The sequence below is a fragment of the Engraulis encrasicolus genome, chromosome 14 (assembly GCF_034702125.1).
Source record: "Engraulis encrasicolus isolate BLACKSEA-1 chromosome 14, IST_EnEncr_1.0, whole genome shotgun sequence".
In the NCBI taxonomy this organism is placed as follows: Eukaryota; Metazoa; Chordata; class Actinopteri; order Clupeiformes; family Engraulidae; genus Engraulis; species Engraulis encrasicolus.
The window spans coordinates 6,654,414-6,674,413 of record NC_085870.1 but is presented as its reverse complement, the minus strand read 5'-3'; the positions used below and the strand labels follow the sequence as shown (position 1 = coordinate 6,674,413).

Sequence of the window (20,000 nt, the reverse complement as noted above, 5' to 3'; positions counted from 1 at the left end):
GCCTCTTGGCGATGTCATAGCAATGGTGTTAAAATGTAGGCTAGTTTTCAGCAAATTGTAGATAGGATCGCTGTCGATTGCTGCTAAAGTGTGTGGTGCATGTTGATAAATGATAATGGACTTCCACTCCTTTCTTGTTAGTTATACATATTTCAACTATTTAGGGGCCAAGCAGCGAAGCTGGCGAAGGCCCCTATAGTGTTAACTGGTATTCTTATTATTATTACGTAGACATCTTTCCTCTCCTTAGCAAGTCTATGGCAGCCTATAGAACCGTACGTAGGAAAATGCTTTACATCGGAACGCACATTCGGGCCAGTCTCAGCATTACCCACAGCAATTTATAGGACCCCAGCCCCAACGCTCTAGCGCCACCAGCAGGTCAAAGTTGCAGGTACATTTCTGCTTGTAACTTTTGAACCGCTGGGTCAATTTTCATAAACTTGGTATCCCTGGAATCCTCGAGCCAAGACGAATCCAATGCACGCAATGCTGTCATTTTCCGCCAGGATAGTTTTTCCGCCATTTTGAATTTTGTGAAATTCAATAAAAATGCTACTTCTCCTGCAATTTTTGACCAATTCGCCCGAAACTCGGTATATAGTATCTCTGGATTGAGCTACACATGGGGTCTCAAGGAATATTGGCTATCTTTTATCGTTTAACAGTGACAGGCAATCAAAATTGTCGTAAAAGTGGCAAAACAGGAAGTGAGGTCATATCTCAGCAACCGTTTGTCGAATTAGGCTGGGATTTCGTACACACATAGTAGTCCATCCATGACCTACCACAAAAATCAGACCCCCAGCTCTAACTCTGTAGCGCCACCAACAGGTCAAAACTTTAGCTACATTTTTGCCAGTAGCTTTTAAACCATATGCACGATGTAAAATATATTACCATCACTAGAATCCTTGGGCCAAGCCGAATCCAACGCACTATATGACGTTATGTCAACGCGGAAGGGAAATTCCGCCATTTTGAATTTTCTACAATTCAATAAAATGCCACTTGTCACACAATTTTTGTCAGAATGTCCTGCAAAAAGGTACACATCATCTTCAGACTGATAGGCAATAGGGTATCCAAAGAGTTTTTGATACCTCGTATCGTTTGGAGGTGACAGCCAATCAAAATTGTCGTAAAAGTGGCAAAACAGGAAGTGAGGTCATATCTCAGCAACCGTTTGTCTTTTAGGACTTTTTGCACACATACTAGTGAATAGGTGCATTCGACATGTGTCAACGCATGCATGCGCATTTAGACAGCAATGCACCCTGGATGGAAAATGCTGCATGATGGTTAGATTTCCTGTCAAACTTCGAAATTTCGTCGACGTTGCGTTGACGAGGTGACATGTCACATGGTGTAAAACTATCGCGGGATGAATGCGGCTGCAGTCAGATCTTGCAACCTCTGCAGTTGCTTATCCCCTTCAACGCTCGTCGGCGGACTGCCTCCGAGGTCACGCGCCCATGAACTGGTTGGTCAACAACTCACTCACGTGTGTATATAAGTCTTGTCTCACACCTCTACACAAGTTTGCGCAGGTCCCCACTTCAGCTCCTCCTCACTGCCTGTCCCCCCACTCCTCACACGTGGTGTGTTAGTAGAGCAAACCGGTGCGAGCTCATCGTCTCGTTCATATTTGTGGCCGACTGCAAATGCGCTGTATTTAATAACACCCACATCGTGACAACAAGTTCTCGCTGACGTGCCTTGCGCAACGTCGACGCTCGCAACAAAGTCGTATGCGCTTACTCCCATGACCTCCCACAAAAAAAATACAGATTCCCAGCTCAAACTCTCTAGCGCCACCAGCAGGTAACAGGAAGTGAGCTTATATGTCGCCAGCCCTTTAAGGGATTCAAAATAAACATGGTTCATGTGAGCACACTCCCCTCCAAGGAATGCACACCAACATTGGCGAGATTTGGGCCAAAGGGGGCGCTTCTGTTGCCGTGGCGACTCGGGCAAGTTTACTGCTTGGCCCCGCATTGCTGCTTGCAGCTATATTATCCATTGTATTTGATTTGGTTGGGTCCCACAAAGCATAATATTTTCCAAAAATGTTTTGGTTTTAATCCCCAGGAATCAGTGCATGGCATCATGTTGGGGAATGGAAACCCAAAATTCTGTTTAGAGCGTTCTCTCCGCCTGAGGCTTGTTGGCATGTATTAAGGCCAAAACTGTGGATGGGGGCACCCTCAAGGGTGTGTGTATCGATTTAAAGGGGAGCAGGTTAAACAAATCTGCTACTGCTAGTTTTCCTCAGTCATAGTGCCAGGGGGAATATAGGGGCCCTAATGTAGCTGCGTAGAATATTGTCCCACTGTGAAATATGGATGAGAAAATGATAATACACCATACAAATGTTATGCGAGCAAAATAATCACGGCAGTGTGAAGCACTGCTTCCTGCTAGGTTGTTTGAAATGTTTGAAAATACCTGTTTAAACTGAATCCTAATTCAAACGTAATGCAATAACATAAAGGTCAAATGGCTTGAAATGACTTTCCCAAGGATATTACTTATGGATGGTATGGAATTGTTCTGTAGTCTAGTACCTTTCTGTGGCTGATACACTCATAAACTGTTCTTCTCAGAGGAAATAGAAACAAAATCTTTGATGATCGTGGTGGGCTTTTTTCTTATTTGTGGTAGTACAGTCATTTCTGGTATTTTTTTAACATGTAATGTGTTTGCCGCAACAGATGTGTTTATTAAGGTTAAAATAACAGCAAGGCTAATGCATGCCTCTGTGGGAGGTAGCTCAATCCATCTATTAAAGCTACCAACTGTCATCAGTTCCCAAAAAATCCCTTGCCGTTTTCATTTTTGAGTGGATATTTCAAAATTAGTTTTGACCTTAGCAGAGAGAAATGGAAAGTAAACACGAAGTGGCTTTAAAAACATGCTTGGATCATCTGTATGGTTAATTCAGAACAGTGTATACAGTTAAGCTGTTGTGGCAAGTTTTTATGGCTATATATCGACAATATAAAGCTTTGGCCTTGTTTTCCATTTAGGTGGCCATGGGACTAGAGGGTAGGAGGGCTAATTTATATGGCAGTAAGGGGACTTGACCTTACGATATTGTAACCCAAGGGGGCAGGCCTTAGCCAAAGGCAAACTGTAAGTAGGAGTAGTGATAAAGCAGCATCTACTGACTACTACTACTGACTCACACAGTGCTGAGTTTCCTCTGGGCAAGATAAGACATCTAACCTCACATTGCTGCAGGCAGACAACTCCAACCACTGCCCTGTTTCTAATTCACTGCAGGTTTCGCTGGATAAGAACATCAACTAAATGGCAAGTAATAGTGATATAAAGTTGGCCAGTAGTGGTTGAATTGGCTTGGCAGCATTCCAGGTTGTCAGAAATCTAAAACAGATGAAAAGGGAAAAAGGCCAGGGGATAGCAAGAGAAGAAGTAGATGTAACTTAATCAGTGCTGGATAGAGCATTTTAGTTTGGCATGACGCATAGACTGGTGTGCGATTCATGATTCAAGATACATATCATGACCTCGGCCATGGGACAAACAGCTAAGGAACTGTAGGGTGATGCCATGGACCTGGGTTCGAATCCGACCCGAGGTCTTTTACTGCTCCCTCCCCGTCACCGTCTCCCAATGCTTTGCTGTCGTACTCTCCAACTGTCCAGTCTCTCAATACAAGCTTAAAAGCCCCAAATGCATACAGTATATAGGTAGATGAAAGGTGATGGTCATCCTCATTGTTCATATGTTCATATGTTCATATGCAAATTATATAATTGCCTGTGTGGTTTGTTATCATTTATGCTGCAGAATGGCAGGAGGAACATGGCAAGGATGATGCGCTGTCCATGGTCCTGAACATGCTCAAGCTTTTTACAAGAAGTGTCTTGGGCAGTGTTGCCAGTTTGGGCAGTTTCCCGCCCAATTGGGCTGCTTAGGATGACCATCTGCAAATAAAAAGGGGAATTTGGGTGGGTTTTTCTGCAGATTTATCGCCATAGAGATGAATAATAGAATTTTGTTCAAATTGGGCGGGATTTAGTGCAGCCAGGCAGGTTTTGGTAGCATCAGACACATCTGGCAACCCTGATCTTGGGGCTTTCTTGTACTTTGAAAAGTTAGGGGCGACGACAGCAAACAGTTTTGCTGAAATTTTAAAGTATCGTCCCCAACCCATCAGCCCCCGCCCCCTACTTTTATAACTTCCCGACACACTTGTCACTCTTAGTTACAAATTAACTTCAAAGCAGTTTTGGGGTAGGGACGAGTGACCCAAGCCAAGGACATTGACTCTCTCTCTCTCTCTCTCTCTCTCTCTCTCTCTCTCTCTCTCTCTCTCTCTCTCTCTCTCTCTCTCTCTCTCTCTCTCTCTCTCTCACTCTCATTTCTCCCTCTCCCCCTCCCTCTCTCTCTCTCTCTCTCTCTCTCTCTCTCTCTCTCTCTCTCTCTCTCTCTCTCTCTCTCTCTCTTTTTCTCTCTCTCTCATTTCTCTCTCTCTCTCTCTCTCTCTCTCTCTCTCTCTCTCTCTCTGCCTCTGTAGATTGCTTCTCCGCCAGCAATCTGCTTTGATTCCCACTGAGTAAAAAAAGATGAATGAGGAGCAGCAGCACTATAAAGGGAGGAAGTGACAGCCCTCCTTTCTTCCGTTTGTTGAATTGTGACACTGTCACTTCCAAAACAGATCGGGAGAACTCCTCAACACAGTGCTGTGCTGTCACTTAAGTGCATTATATTGTAGGCATTACTTTTTCATGCCTCTGGGTGCTTCCTGCAGTGGGGTAAGAAAAAACAGTTTGAAAAGTTTTTTTATGGAGTGTCTCTTTTGAGTGCATATTTGAAAGTGGGTCGTTTAGTCCCGTTCTTTATTCAAACACCTGCCTGTGGTTAGCATACTAACAAGAAAGTCAGATAAACAGTGACTATAAACACTTTCCACAGGCTCTTTATAAATCAAGATCGACAAACGCTTTGCCGAGTCTATGGCTACTTCATTAAAATTAGACAGGCAAAGAAAAAACACACACAGATTAGCCCCCTTTTAATCCATTTATTGTAGTGTGACATTTGACCCACCAAACTAGCCTGATTATCATCGACTTTCAAATCTCTTCGAGACTTGGTCTGACCAAGAGCATAACAAATCACATTTCCCGAACGGCATTTCCCAAACGGCCTCCCTTGGATCGCTACTGATTGTTTGCTTCCCAACAAAGTGGGACGAGTTCCCGATTTTGCGGGAACTCAAAAAGTACTTGCATTGCTCTTGACCTGACTGGTAGCAACGCTGAAGCTGTTGCATCACTGGGAGGGCACGGCCTGGCTACCACCGAACAGCCCTTTCTATAACTACTTTTATAGTTGTGGTGTATTTTCACAGAGAATAACGCACACGGAGACAGTCAGCCCTTTTGCTGTGAGTTGTGTCTTTACTTCGGGTTAAGCAGGGAGCAACATACAGGTGTCAGGTGTTCCTTAATTAGACTTCCCAATTACCCAAACCCCAATCACGTTTCAATACATCACAATAGTTCACGAACATTAACGCCTGATGGGCGAGTCATTTGCCTGTCCCGTATTGGAGAATCAGGAAGGCAAAAAAATCTGGGCTGATCCTAGTCATCCCAACCATGAACTATTTTATATAGCCTATTACCATCTGGGAAATGGTATAGAAGCCTGAAATCTCACACTACCAGACTCCAAAGTAGTTTCTTCCACCAAGCAGTTAGATTCCTGAACTCATGCTGAAGACAACAAGGCACTTTCTTTGCACTTTTTCCATCCCCCCCACCACCCCTCTCTTTTTGTGTTTTTAATATTTTTGTGGACACAAAAACACAACAATTTTTACTCTTTATAGGCTTCAAACCTATAATAAGATGTAATAAACAAGTCTTGAATCTTGAATCTTGAATCTTGCTCAGTATGACTACATGTAGGAGCGCGCACTGCAGTGTTGGCAAGGGAATCTTTTGATGTCCAATCATACTCAAGGGTTTGGACAAGTCCCCCTCCCCTGCAGCTAATCACGTATCGAAAGGTTAATTTCTCACCATACGCCACCCATCAATAAGCAATTAGAAACTGCGGAAACAGAAATGCCCAGCCTGGTTAAACAGATTTTTTTTCCATCTCCCCGTCAACATCATCTCTCCATCTCTCTCTCTCTCTCTCTCTCTCTCTCTCTCTCTCTCTCTCTCTCTCTCTCTCTCTCTCTCTCTCTCTCTCTCCCCCTCTTCTCTCTCTCTCTCTCTCTCTCTCTCTCTCTCTCTCTCTCTCTCTCTCTCTCTCTCTCTGTCACACCATCTTTCTCTCCATCTCCATCTCATTTTAATCAATAAATCTCCACTCTGCGTGATCCTCAGCAGACCCAAACAGATTTAGATGTTAAACTGACACATGAAAGGGTTTCCACAGCCCTGTTTGCTTTTATTTCTTGTTTTCCCTTCAAGAATGAAAGAAAAGAAAGAAAGAAAGAAAGCAAGATGACGGGTTGGGAGGATGAGGGGGTTGGGTTGGGAGGTGGGGTGTGGGGGGATCGATGTGGAGATTTATGACGACGGCATTTTCCTCCCACTGTTTCCTCCCTGTTAGCCCCCTCTAGTCTGATTTCACACTCGGCTTCACAGCTCTGGGGGGGTAAGCGAAAGGCCAAACGGACAAGGCCAGAGGAGGAAGCCTCCCCAACACCCACCCCCCGTCCTCACCCACCCAATTTCCAAGAAGGGGTTTTGTAATGTGCTAATGTACGTAGCTGGAGGGATGCAATGCACCACCACCACCACCACTATACCACCACATCTCACCCTTCCTCCCACCCACGTCTTCCAACACGTGTCATTAACTGCTGGTTTCAAGTGTGGCGGCAAGCAGACCGCTGTGATAATCTGTTGCACCCCCACCACCCGACCACCTTAACAACCAAGCACCCACCCACCCACCATCACTGACTCCCACCCCCCATCCACGATCCGTCATTTAATGTCTGGATGAGAATATTGTCGCAGTGGTGGCGGCAGCAGCAGCAGCAGCAGCAGAGGTGACACAGGAGAAAGTTATCCTTGCTCTCCTTCTTCTTCTTCTTCTCTCTCTCTCTCTCTCTCTCTCTCTCTCTCTCTCTCTCTCTCTCTCTCTCTCTCTCTCTCTCTCTCTTTTTCTCCCTCTCTTTTTCTCTCTCTCTCTCTCTCTCATTCTCATTCTCTCTCTCTCGCTCTCTCTCTCTCGCTTTATATCTATTGGTCGACTCAGAACCGTGCAGGTGCCCGCTCCCACACCTAATCGTGAACCGAACCAAAAAATACTTGCTTTTCTCTGCGAACCGCGACAACAACGTGGACGTCAGCAGGTTAATCCGGGTAACAAACAGTCACGTGCAGAAAAGTTGAGTGCCCGATATGAACGCAGGTGGTTGTTTGCAGGTAAGCAGGTGGTTGGCAGGTTTAGTGCTGAACGCAGCTGGTGTGGGCATGGGCCGTTCGGGTCAGCCTGAAAACAGTATGCAGGGCTGGACTGGCCATCTGGCACATCAAGCATTTCCCAGTGGGCCCTGCACCCTTGTGGGACCCTATTTTCAGAAATGTAAAAAAAAAAGGGTGAGTCAGTTCTGTGCCCACTAATTATGAGGGGCCCCTTTAAGCCAAAAGGCTTCTATTCCTCCCCCATTCCAGCCCTGAGTATATGTTTCTCTCTTGCTCTATCTCTATGTCTCTCTCTTTCACGTCGAAAAAATTGAATGAAAAGTCCGCGACACCAAGCTCCCGTTGCTCTTTTTAATGTAACGTTTCGGGCAGCATGCCCTTCATCTCTCTTTCACGTCGCCAAGCCTCTCCCTCCTCTCTCCTACTCACTCTTCTCCTCCGTTCTCCTTCCCCCTTTCTCTACCTCCCCACGCCCCCGTCCCCTCCCTCCTCATCTCTTTGCCACGGTAGTACAGTATGTCTAAGACCAATGGAGGGATTAAAGGCCAAATGAAAGGCAGTGAGGGGTCTGACAGCACCCCGTTAGCCCACTTCCTCCTCAACTAGCATGTTGATGAGCTGCGGAGTCCATTTCCATTTCTGAGTCTCTCTCTCTCTCTCTCTCTCTCTCTCTCTCTCTCTCTCTCTCTCTCTCTCTCTCTCTCTCTCTCTCTCTCTCTTCTCCTCTTCGTCCTCCTTTTTTTCCTCCCTCTCTTCATCTTCTCCTGTTTCCTCTCCATCCATTTGCCCTTTTTACTGTATATTCCTTTCCCTCTTACTCCCTGCATCCTCCTCCTCCCCACTCTTCCTCTTCTTCTTCTTCTCCTCCTCCTCTTCATCCTCCTTCTCCTCCTCCTCTTCCTCCTCCTCCTCTTCTTCCATGAGCTACCACCCACTGTTCTGTTCTCTTCTGTTCTGTGCTCTGCCTGTGTATTCATGTGGCTGCTGTGCCTCTTGATGCCTGTAGGGCTCCCCAGGGTGTGTTTACTGTGGAACTACTGACAGTGTGTGCACTGCTTGGACTTCGCACTCCACTTTAACGCACAGCCCCCACAACTGGCACTTAAGCAAGCTGCCATTGAACTTTCTTTGTTTCTTTGTTTCTTTGTTTCTTTCTTTCTTTCTTCCTGTCTGTCTTTCTTTCTTTCTTTCTCTCTCTCATTCTTTAAACTCACTTACTCAATCATTCTTCCTGACACCTCACATGCATAGGCATGCACGCCGACACGCAAATGCAAATGCAAATGCAAATGCAAATGCAAATGCATACTAACTAGCAGAGGCATCTACATTCAGTTCACGTCAACTGCCCAGTAGTGGAAAGAGTAGAAGTCCGCACACTGTAGCTCCGCTTTGAAAATCTATTCAGGTCATACAACGTTTCCACCCAACAGGGTCTTCATCAGGCATGTAGACTTCAACTCTTTCCACTATTAGACGCGCCTTTGTCCTGCACCTGGCCTCAGAGAGGTGGGATGTGCATACTCTTACTTTTATGAAGACGCTTCAACTGGCCACCCACCCTCCCCCCCTCTCTCACAAACGCACAAACTGACGCGCACACAAACACGCATGCACGCACGCACACACGCACGCACACACACACGCACACACACACACACACACACACACACACGCGCACGCACACACACACACACACCTAAAGAGCAGACATAAGAGAGTCTGTGCACATACCATGGAAGCAGTGGAGCATAATCATCTCCTCGGCCCTCTGCTTTCATCTCACAGCAAGGGGTCAAAGGTCAAGACCCTGACACGCGGCGAAACCCCCAGAGTCACACGGCTGGCCTTAAACCAACCCTCTTCCTCTCTCCCTCTTCCTCTGTCTCTGTGTCTGTTTTTTTTTTCTGGTTCTCTGCCTTTGTCTCCGAATCCCACCAGCCCCCCTTTCTCCCTCTCTCTCTTTTTCTCTCTGTCTCTTTCACGTTTGCTTTAGCTTGCCCCTTCCTTCCCCCCCCCTCTCCTCCCTTCCTGTCTCTCTCTGTTTATTATTTATTTATTTATTTATTTATTTATTTAGGCCTATTTATTTTATCTCTGTGCTCATCGTTTTCTCTCCTCTTCATCTCTGTTCTCCTCTTCATCCCCTCTTCTTCCTCCACCGTCCTTGGCTTTGTGGCTTTGCTGCTCCACTTCTTTGCACTGGCAGCCTCTCAGTAGCAGTAGCAGCAGCACGGCCAGATACAGCACTGGCAGCAAGAATAGATGTGCAGTAGCAGTAGTGGCAGCAGCAGTAGTAGTAGCTACAGTAGTAGTAGCAGCAGTATGTGGTAGCAGTGGTAACAGTTGTGGTAGCAGCAGTAGCAGTAGCAGTGGTAACAGTTGTGGTAGCAGCATCAGTACAATAGCTTCAGTAAAAGTAGCAGCCCAGAGTAGAATAGAATGGAGTTACCCAGGCTCCGCCCTCGCAGTGACGCAACTACCTTCGGCTCTGCTACACTTGCTCAGGAAAAGAGCTTGTTCAGGTACATTCTGATTCCCTCTGGCAGGGAAACTCCACCCACTTTGTCGAGAAGCAATCAACTTTGAGCATCTCCAACGGTCCTAGGTAGAAGCATATTCAAGGCAGTGACAGGGTTTAAGCAGAGACGTTCTACTGGTACTAAGAAAATGTTTGGTTTAAACTTTGGCTCAGCCTTTTCTGCCCTCGAACAGTAGCAAATCAAGGGAGGTGGGTCAACCATGTCGTTTGAGAATGTTAGTTGTTATGCTCTTATAGTTTAAAGTCATGATAATAGATTTTAAATTCATGATAAGACTAGAATAGAATAGAATAGAATAGAATAGAATAGAATAGAATAGAATAGAATAGAATAGAATAGAACAGAATAAACTTAATTGCCATGCAAGCATGAAAGAGTAGCAGTAACAGCAGCCGTTACATTCACTACAGTAGTAGTAACAGCATAAGTAGCCACCATTGTAACATTAAGTACCATTGCAGCAGCAGCAGCTGTCGTAGTAACAGTAGCTACAGAAGTAGCAGCAGCAGTATGGTAGATATAGTAACAGTAGCTACAGTAGAACACACTCATTAGTGGTGTCAACAATGATCGATTCGGCGATCCGAATCGATGCGGGGCATGGATGATCCAGAATCGATCCGGCAAGTTCCAGAATCGATCCGGCAATTTTTTTAAGTTTCAATTACTTCCATGGATATTTCGGGAGCAAATGAATGTTAAATTAAATAAAAGCACTTCAAAACATTGCAAGACAGATACAGACTGATACAGACTGATACAGAAAACAGCCAATAAATTGTTGCTCAGTATCTGACTTGTATTGCCTCATCATGACTGATTAAACATTTGCTTTGCTTTCAGTAGAAATGTAATGCATTGCAATGCATTGTAGAATTGGATCGGATCGGATCGGATCGCATAGAATCGGATCGAATCGAATTGCTACCTCCCGAATTGTGATCGAATCGGATCGTGAGGGCAGTGCCGATCCACACCACTAACAGGTTGCTCAGTATCTGACTACTTGAATTGCCTCATCATGGTTGATTAAACATTTGCTTTGCGTTCAGTAGAAATGTAATGCATTGCAATGCATTGTAGAATTGAATTGGATCGGATCGTGAGGGCAGTGCCGATCCACACCACTACCACAGCAGCACACACGCACGCAGCCAGGCACACATGCATATACACACCCAATTCAACCTGACGATTCCACTCTCACATGGTCACACTTGCCATACTCCTACATTCTCTCTCCTCGCTGCCATACACCCTGGCCCCATTTGACAGTCGGACTCTCACATTGTCACACTACCTCTCCCTACTGTCACACGGCCTCTCCTCACGCCCACATTCCATCTCCCAGTTTGACAAATGCACTCCCACACTGTCACACACTCCCTCTGTACATCCTTGCTCCCTCAACACCAGGGTTCTCCAACCCTTCTGGGTCCGAGGACTGTCAAGGGCCAGGGCCGTAACCAGACATTTTCAAATACTGTGTGCTGTACTGTATTATTTAAAAAGCAACATTTTACAGTATAAAGTTTATTTTTGGAGCTGATCGACAGTGTGCAGACCTACCTTTTTCAACTGTACTGTATACCGTACATTTAGGATGCTTCAATTACTTCAGTCAAACTCTTAAGCTTGTTTTTATTAATGACTGCCTTGAGGATAAATGGGGGAGTCGTATATATACTAAATTTATCATTGTTGATCATATATCAATTTTCATCATAAATACATCTTACATTACTGAACAAAAATACAGAGGACATGACCTCTGTGTCCTCAATGGCAGTTACGGCCATGCATGCCAAGGGCTACCTGAGGGATACTGAGTGCTACCCGAGGGCTATAGGCCTACATGTTCATTCAAGCCGTCTATCGATGCCATGACATCCTTCTCAAATCACACTATAACTGAAAGATTCTTTGCTTTTCGTTATGGAAAAGCATGAACTGTGACTGAAATCTTATCACTATTTCCAGTATTTTCACCTTGTCACTATTTTTTAACATCCTTGGTGGGCAACACAGAAGCCCCTGGAAGCTACATGGCACCCACAGGCACCGCGTTCATGATCTGCTCTACACACTTCCCCTCTCAACAGCATCCCCCCTCGCCCACACCCCGAGGCGCATCTTGCCACCAAGTAAGGCAGGCAGCCGCTTGCGGCCCCCAAACCCCTAGGTAGTGAATGACAGTCCATACTGTACTACAGTAGTGGTGATTTTGGTTAAATTTTTCATTCTTGGGGCCCCACCTGGCCCTAGAATCGCCTCGCCCACACCCACATACTGTACTCACACTACTGTCACTCTGACAATCCCACTCTAATCTCCTGCTATAAAACTCCCTCTCCCTCTCACTCCCACTCCACACTCTCACTCCCTCTCCCTCTCACTCCCACTCCACACTCTCACTCCCGCTCCCTCTCACTCCTTTACTCCTTCTCCCACTCTGAGTCTGACATCACACTGTCCCATTGTATCTCTCTCTCTCTGTATGTCTCTCTGTCTGTCTGTCTGTCTCTGTCTGTCTCTGTCTGTCTGTCTGTCTGTCTCTCTCTCTCTCTCCATACTCTGCATTGGCTCTCTGCCATGCTCCCTCACCCAATCTGACAATCTGTCACCACCTCTCCGTACAACACAGTCTCATCCCAACACGTCAATTTCTGACTATCATTGACCAGACTGCAATTTTAGATGTTTACGGCATACCTTCCATGTCACATGTTGACTATGTGGCCTAAACCTTTCTCTAACCCTGACCGTCAATAAAGTTATGCTGCCCCAAGGGGGCGCCTTTGAGGCGCACATCCCATTTTGACTCCAAGGGCATACCTTAGATGTAAAAAAAATGGTCAAAGGTAGTCAGAAATTGACGAGTTAGAATGATACACTGTAACTCTATACTGCCACAATCCCTTTCCTCATTTTCATATCCAGGTATTCCCTCACCCAATCTGACAATCCCACTCCCACACCCCCAAATTCCCTCTCCATGCTCAGTCAGACTCCATATATACACTGCTTACACTACGCACACTCTATCAACAACCTCCCTGCACTCTCATGCTCCCATTCAGTTTCCCAAACAGTTTGACTCTCACACTGTCATACTCCCTCTCATACACACTCCCTCTCATACATACTCCCTCTCATACACACTTCCTCTTTGCACTTATTCCCTTTGTAGTATACAGTAGTACACTTTCACTCTCAACTGACACTCCAACACTCCCACTCTGATACATGGTGTGTTCCAATACTCGTACTTTCCGCGCTGTGTTTGAGTACGCAGGGTGTTCCATTTCTAATCGCGGCGGTAATGTGTACTGAAATTTACCCGGATAACGCCCTCGAAACGGCCATTTTTTGAAGTGTGGAGTAACTGTACACTTTTCGCACTCAACGGCCGACATGTTTGTTATGTAGTTGAGTGTCAGATCTGTCAAACGGCTGAATCTCTGTGATGACAGCATAGTTTTTATTCCAAAGACAATCGCCATGTGTATTAGAGACAGGGGTAACTTTAAAAGTGTCAGCATAACGAACAGTGCCTTCCGTGATGAATTGCATATTGGCGATTGGACACGCGACCAACCGTCATTTCTGTTAAGTGTATCAGACAGAACGGGAATCGGAATGTACTTCTACTACTGCAACACGCCTCCGCAGTAAAACATCCAGTGCTAACTCACCATTGACTATCTAACACCACAGATGGTACTCTGGGACCTAATACTCTTTAGACTATGTTAAATTGACTCTCTAAGTGTTAAATTAACACTGCATTTTTACTATGTCCTTTTCCACACTGTTGTACTCCCAACACACTAACTCTCCAGTCCACACTGTTGCTCTCCTCCTCCACCCTCGCTCTGTCTGCGTGCTCCTTCGTGGTCAGTGGTGTCAGTGTCGGTGTGTCGGAGCCTGCTTGCCTGCCTGCCTGACTAGCCTGCCTTCCTGAGCAGAACAAAGGCGTCAGCCTGCTTGCCATGCGCGGGCCGTCCACGCCTGCTAACACACGCTGCTACAGCCTTTCCTCAGATGAAACAGCATGGCAGATGCAGAGAGAGAGAGACCCAGGCCCGGTCTGCATATCAGTCAGGCAGACTCGAGATATATACGTGTAAAGAGAAAGGAGGAGACAGAGAGAGAGAGAGAGAGAGGCAGAGAGAGTGTTAAGCCAGTGAACAAAGAGAAAGCACAAAAAAGGGGCCAAAGAAATGGTGAAAGATTATGCCGATTTGTTTTTGTGTGGGAGAATGATTTTGCGACCCACAGTGAATCATAAGGGATGCTTGAAAGCAGCCAGTAATTGCCTAGTCCTAGACCATGCATATGGAGGGGGAAAAAAATTGAAAATGGGCTGTTTTATTGTCTTGTTTGTAATGTCACTGTTTTTTTTCTCTTTCTCTCTCTCTCCTTTCTCTTTGTCTCTTTTCATGCCACCGGCTTGCCCACACGGTCTCCTCCTTCCTTCTCCGCGCAGCGCCCCCAAACAACATCTCGGTGGTTGCGGAGCCCCCTTCAGCCCCCTTCAGCCGCTACCAGGCTCAGAACTTCACGTTGGTGTGCACGGCCAAGGGAGGCAAGCCCGCGCCCACGGTGAGTCACAGCCCCTCATCGGAAAAACACACAACGCACACTCTCGATGCACTCGTCTTCACACACAATACAGATAGATAGAGATGGAGAAAGTAACCAATTTAAGTCGAAATCGCCCATTCAATTACATGCTGCTGCTGCAGCACCGGGGACAAAGACTTCTCGATTGGCAGTCATTTTAGGCTTGCCTCTTTTTGCCTCATTTTATTCAGCGCCGCTGTCATTGGGAGGGGTGGGTGGATGGGTGGGTCGCTTACACACATACATGCACGCACGCACACACGCACATACACACACACACACACACACACACACACACACACACACACACACACACACACACACACACACACACACACACACACACACACACACACACACACACACACACACACACACACACACTGGACAAACGCAAACTGTACAAGCAAACACACATACAAAGAAAGACAAACACCTGCATGCACATGCACATGCACACGCACATGCACACACGCACACACACACACACACACACACACACACACACACACACACACACACACACACACACACACACACACACACACACACACACACACACACACACACAGAGGTACACAGACACACACAGGTACACAGGTATACTACTGAATGAGATTGAAGAGTACGTGCAGCCTTGGTGACCACTGCATGAAGTTTTGAGTCAGCCCCTCTCCTCTCCTCTCGCCTCTCTCTCTCTCTGCCTGTCCATGCTATTCTCCGGCATTAATCACGCTTGGCGGGCGGCCCGGTAATGTATTCTCCAGCCATCCGGGGCCCGCGCTCTCCAGCAATTAATGCCCCAGCACGCCAGAGCCACGAGGTGAAAATTATTTCCGTGCTCGCCCCCCCTGCCAATCGCCATGGATGCCCTCTCTTTTTCTCTCCACCCCTCTTTCTCACCCACCCGTCCTCTCTTAAGATGGCCATGTAGTGCCCAGCTCACGGTTATGGATACAACGATACACATTTTTTCACTTCCGATCCGATCCCGATATCTACATTTGGATATCTACCAATACCGATATTACTCCGATTATGATTTCATATTAACATTGGAAATGGCTCAATGTCAGTATCAGGAAAGTTCCGATACTATCTCTGAATTATGTTGATATCTGAACCCGATACCGATACACCGATACCGATATCCCATCCCTACTCACGGTTGGGTGGTAGAAGAGTTGGTGAGTGGCGGGTAAGTGTGAGGGCACAGGCTGCGCTGGGGGGGGTGGTGTTGGGGTGATAGAGGCAGGGCTGCTGACAGCTTTTACGGGGCCATGGACAAAGTCATCTGAAAGGCCCCCCCCATTCAATAAGGTATTTAAAGGTAAGGTAACTTTATTTCTTTATTTGTACCTGAAGGTAGATTTGGTTGCAGGCAAAAGTAGCAAAAGCTTACACAGACAACACAGTACTGACACACAAAAAACTTGTACCAACAGCCCAATACTGTACTAATGACAGTGACAAAGGACAATAACAAAACAAAACAAGGACAACAAAAACAAAAACATGACAAGCAGACAAGTGCTCCAAACAAGGATATGAAGAAGGAAAATAAACAATAAATATATAAATAGGTATATAAAAACTTACAATAGGGACCCAATGCTGGGCCCCCTCTCTCCCTGGCCGCGGGACAACTGACCCCTTTGTCTAATCCCCCCCCCCCATCCTGTCGCCTTCCTGGGTGGAGGGGTTGTGGTTGGGAGGAGGGGATGTGGGCATGTCGTCTCTGCTGTGTTGCAAGGGGCTGGCGAGCGCATGAGAGGGCGATGGCGAGGGCGAGGGCGATGGCGAGGGCGAGGGCGAGGGCATGAGAGGGCGAGGGCGAGGGCGAGGGCGATGGCGATGGCGATGGCGATGGCGAGGGCGAGGGCGAGGGCGAGGGCGAGGGCGAGGGCGATGGTGTGGGCGAGGGCGATGGCGAGGGCGATGGCGAGGGCGAGGGCGAGGGCGATGGTGAGGGCATGAGAGGGCGAGGGCGAGGTCGAGGGCGATGGCGATGGTGAGGGCGAGGGCGAGGGCGATGGCGAGGGCGAGGGCGAGGGCGAGGGCGAGGGCGAGGGCGATGGCGATGGCGAGGGCGAGGGCGAGGGCGAGGGCGATGGCGAGGGCGAGGGCGAGGGCGAGGGCGAGGGCGAGCGCATGAGAGGGCGATGGCGAGGGCGAGGGCGATGGCGAGGGCGAGGGCGAGGGCGAGGGCGAGCGCATGAGAGGGCGAGGGCGAGGGCGATGGCGAGCGCATGAGAGGGCGATGGCGAGGGCGAGGGCGAGGGCGAGGGCGAGGGCGAGCGCATGAGAGGGCGAGGGCGAGGGCGAGGGCGAGGGCATGAGAGGGCGAGGGCGATGGCGATGGCGAGGGCGAGGGCGAGGGCGAGAGAGGGCGAGGGCGAGGGCGAGGGCGAGGGCGAGAGAGGGCGAGGGCGAGGGCAAACGCATGAGAGGGCGAGGGCGAGGGCGAGAGAGGGCGAGGGCGATGGCGAGGGCGAGGGCGAGAGAGGGCGAGGGCGAGGATGAGGGTGAGGGTGAGGGCGAGGGCGAGGGCGAGGGCGAGGGCGAGCGCATGAGAGGGCGAGGGCGAGGGCGAGGGCGAGGGCGAGGGCGAGGGCGAGGGCGAGGGCGAGGGCGAGGGCGAGGGCGAGGGCGAGGGCGGGCTCCCTCACATTTTGCTTGCCTGCCGACAGACATTTCCTTTCAAGCTTCCCCCGAGCACTGAGCGATAGTCACTCACTGCACACCTGTTCCCTATTACGCTGGCAGCTAGCAGTTCTGCACAACATTGAGTGACCACACGCACATACTGTATGTGCACACATGCGACCACGCACACACTGACATTTACACACAAACACAAACACACGCACACACACACATACACACACACGCACACACACACATACACACGCACGCACGCACGCACGCACGCACGCACGCACGCACGCACGCACGCACGCACACACACACACACACACACACACACACACACACACACACAGGGATACATTTGTGCACACTTGCCCACGCACATATGCATGCACAAATGGACACACACACACACATACACACACACACACACACACACACACACACACACACACACACACACACACACACACACACACACACACACACACACACACACACACACACACACACACACACACACACAGGTGGTGGCTGGGAATCCTGAGGACCACCATGGCTGGCTGTGTGAGAGCGACTGGTATCTGTGTGAGAGCGACTGGTTTCTGTGTGTGGCTTTCAATAACCTGTCAAATAGCATGCAGACAAGTGTGCTTCAGCATCAACAGTGGTACGGTACGGTAAATTTGAATGCGTGAATGCGTGAATGCATGTGCGCAGGGAAGCTGACAAGCGTGGCCAAAGGGGTCAGTTTTACCGGGCCCAGGGAGATGAGGGGCCCATAATTGGGTCCTCATTACATTGAATGTATAGGGTGCGGGGCCCTTTGAGATGACTCTGGGTCTGGACATAGGGGTCAGTTTTACCGGGCCCAGGGAGATGAGGGGCCCATCATTGGGTCCTCATTACATTGAATGTGTTGGGTGCGGGGCCCTTTGAGGTGACTTTGTTCTGGGCCTGGCCAAAGCTGTCAGCGGCCCTGCATGTGCGAGCAAGCAGCAGGACCCCTTTTTTGGATATTGCCAATTAGAAACGCTCCTCAAAAGTTTTGCGCAGACAACATCAGAGCATTTTTATTTAACATCCGAATTATTATGCTTCACAAGGTGTAGAGATCAGCGAAATCGCAGAACCGAGCAGAACAGAGTAGATACTATTTCAGGAGATACTTCATTGGCGAGTGCACATAATAGCAAACTAAAAGTGGTAAGTCTAATGCTGCTCCATGCTGCTCCCTCATTAGCCTTTGTTCGTTTGTGCCAAGATAATGAAGTACTCTAGGGGGCATGGATATGCTGGCTGTTTTTGAGCTTATTAATGGGCAGTAATGGCAGACGATTTTTGGAATAGGAGCAAGACCTTTTTGAAGTATTTGGATGGAAGCTATCAGTCTTTTTCAGCGGAACTCACTGAATTTGAGAGTGAGTGATATTGTATTAATTGGTTGAAAAAAAGCAGGTAATTTCATAGGGCTGTCAGTGTGTTCAGTGATGCTTTGGAATTGTTCCTTTTTTTTCTTTCACTGAAAAAATCTGAGGGGGGGAAAAATCTGAAAATGTATGTGTGTTCTGGATGGGTGGGTGATCCTCACTAGTTGTTTGAACAGTTAAAAGCTTGTCAAGTTCAATAATGATGCATTAGGGAAGTTCCCAAGCCAGGAAATCTAAATATTTGCCCACTAATTAAAAAAAAAAAAAGGAATTCTATGTACTTCATGTGAGCTGAACACTGAGTAAGGCTGTCATTCTCTGGAGAGTTTTGGAGAGCGCGCACATCCAGATTAAACAGGTGCCGGACTTAAACACGATTAAGAATGAAAAGAAGGAAGGTCCGCACACTGTTGCTGCTCCCGGTTTATTAACACAACGTTTCGATCATGCAGTCTGGTCTTCGTCAGTATGTATGTGGCATTCTCTGAATCCTTGATATAGCAGCCTAACCAGGCCACGCTCTCCTTGTGACGCAACACAATCTTCTAGTCAGGCCAGGAGCAATACAAATATCGTTTCTGAGCTCCGGAGATAGGGAACTCCACCCATTTTTTCGGGAAGCAATCAACTTTGAGCAGCTCCAACGGCCCTGGGTAGAGGTAAAAGGCAGTGACGCAGTGGAAGTGGTTCAAGCAGACACGTTCTATTGGGACTAAGGAAATGTTAGATTTATACTTCGGCCCAGCAAACCGAGGGAGGCGGGTTAAGCAGGCCGTTTGCAATACGTTTTTCTAATCTTCTTCGTCAGACCAACATCTCGGTAAGAGATATGAAAGTCAATGATAATCAGGCAAGTAGCAGCAGCCTGCAGGTCCAGACTTTTTTCAGCCTGCTGTCACAGCCTTTGAACTCGGCCTGAGTATTTTACTGCAGAAAATTAGACAAGAAACATGCCATCTTCCTTGCCAACATTTCCATTTCTTCCATTTCTCAAAGTGGAAAAAGTCACTTCGTCTAAAGCACACAATAAGAGAAATTTTGAATAGTCCTACTAGAAGATGGAGGGAGGCGGTGTGAGAGATCAGAAGGATTGAGTGGAGCAATAAGAGAGAAGAGAGAGAGAGAGAGAGAGAGAGAGAGAGAGAGAGAGAGAGAGAGAGAGAGAGAGAGAGAGAGAGAGAGAGAGAGAGACAGACAGACAGACAGACAGAGAGACAGAGAGACAGAGACAGAGATAGAGATAGAAACAGAGAGACCTAGAAAAACTGAATGGTGGAGTAATGTTCAAGTGCAAGCAAAAAAAAAAAAAACCTGTGCATACACACGTTTTA

The 20,000-nt window shown here is 47.6% G+C and overlaps 1 protein-coding gene across 1 annotated transcript in view; it reads left to right on the top strand.

The window, feature by feature from the left end:
- Positions 1-20,000, top strand: part of igsf21a (immunoglobin superfamily, member 21a) — a 334,005-nt gene that overhangs the window by 238,543 nt on the left and 75,462 nt on the right. Inside the window, exon 5 of the mRNA XM_063216317.1 lies at positions 14,454-14,569. Coding sequence (XP_063072387.1) covers positions 14,454-14,569 — 116 coding nt within the window. The remainder of the gene's footprint in view (positions 1-14,453; positions 14,570-20,000) is intronic.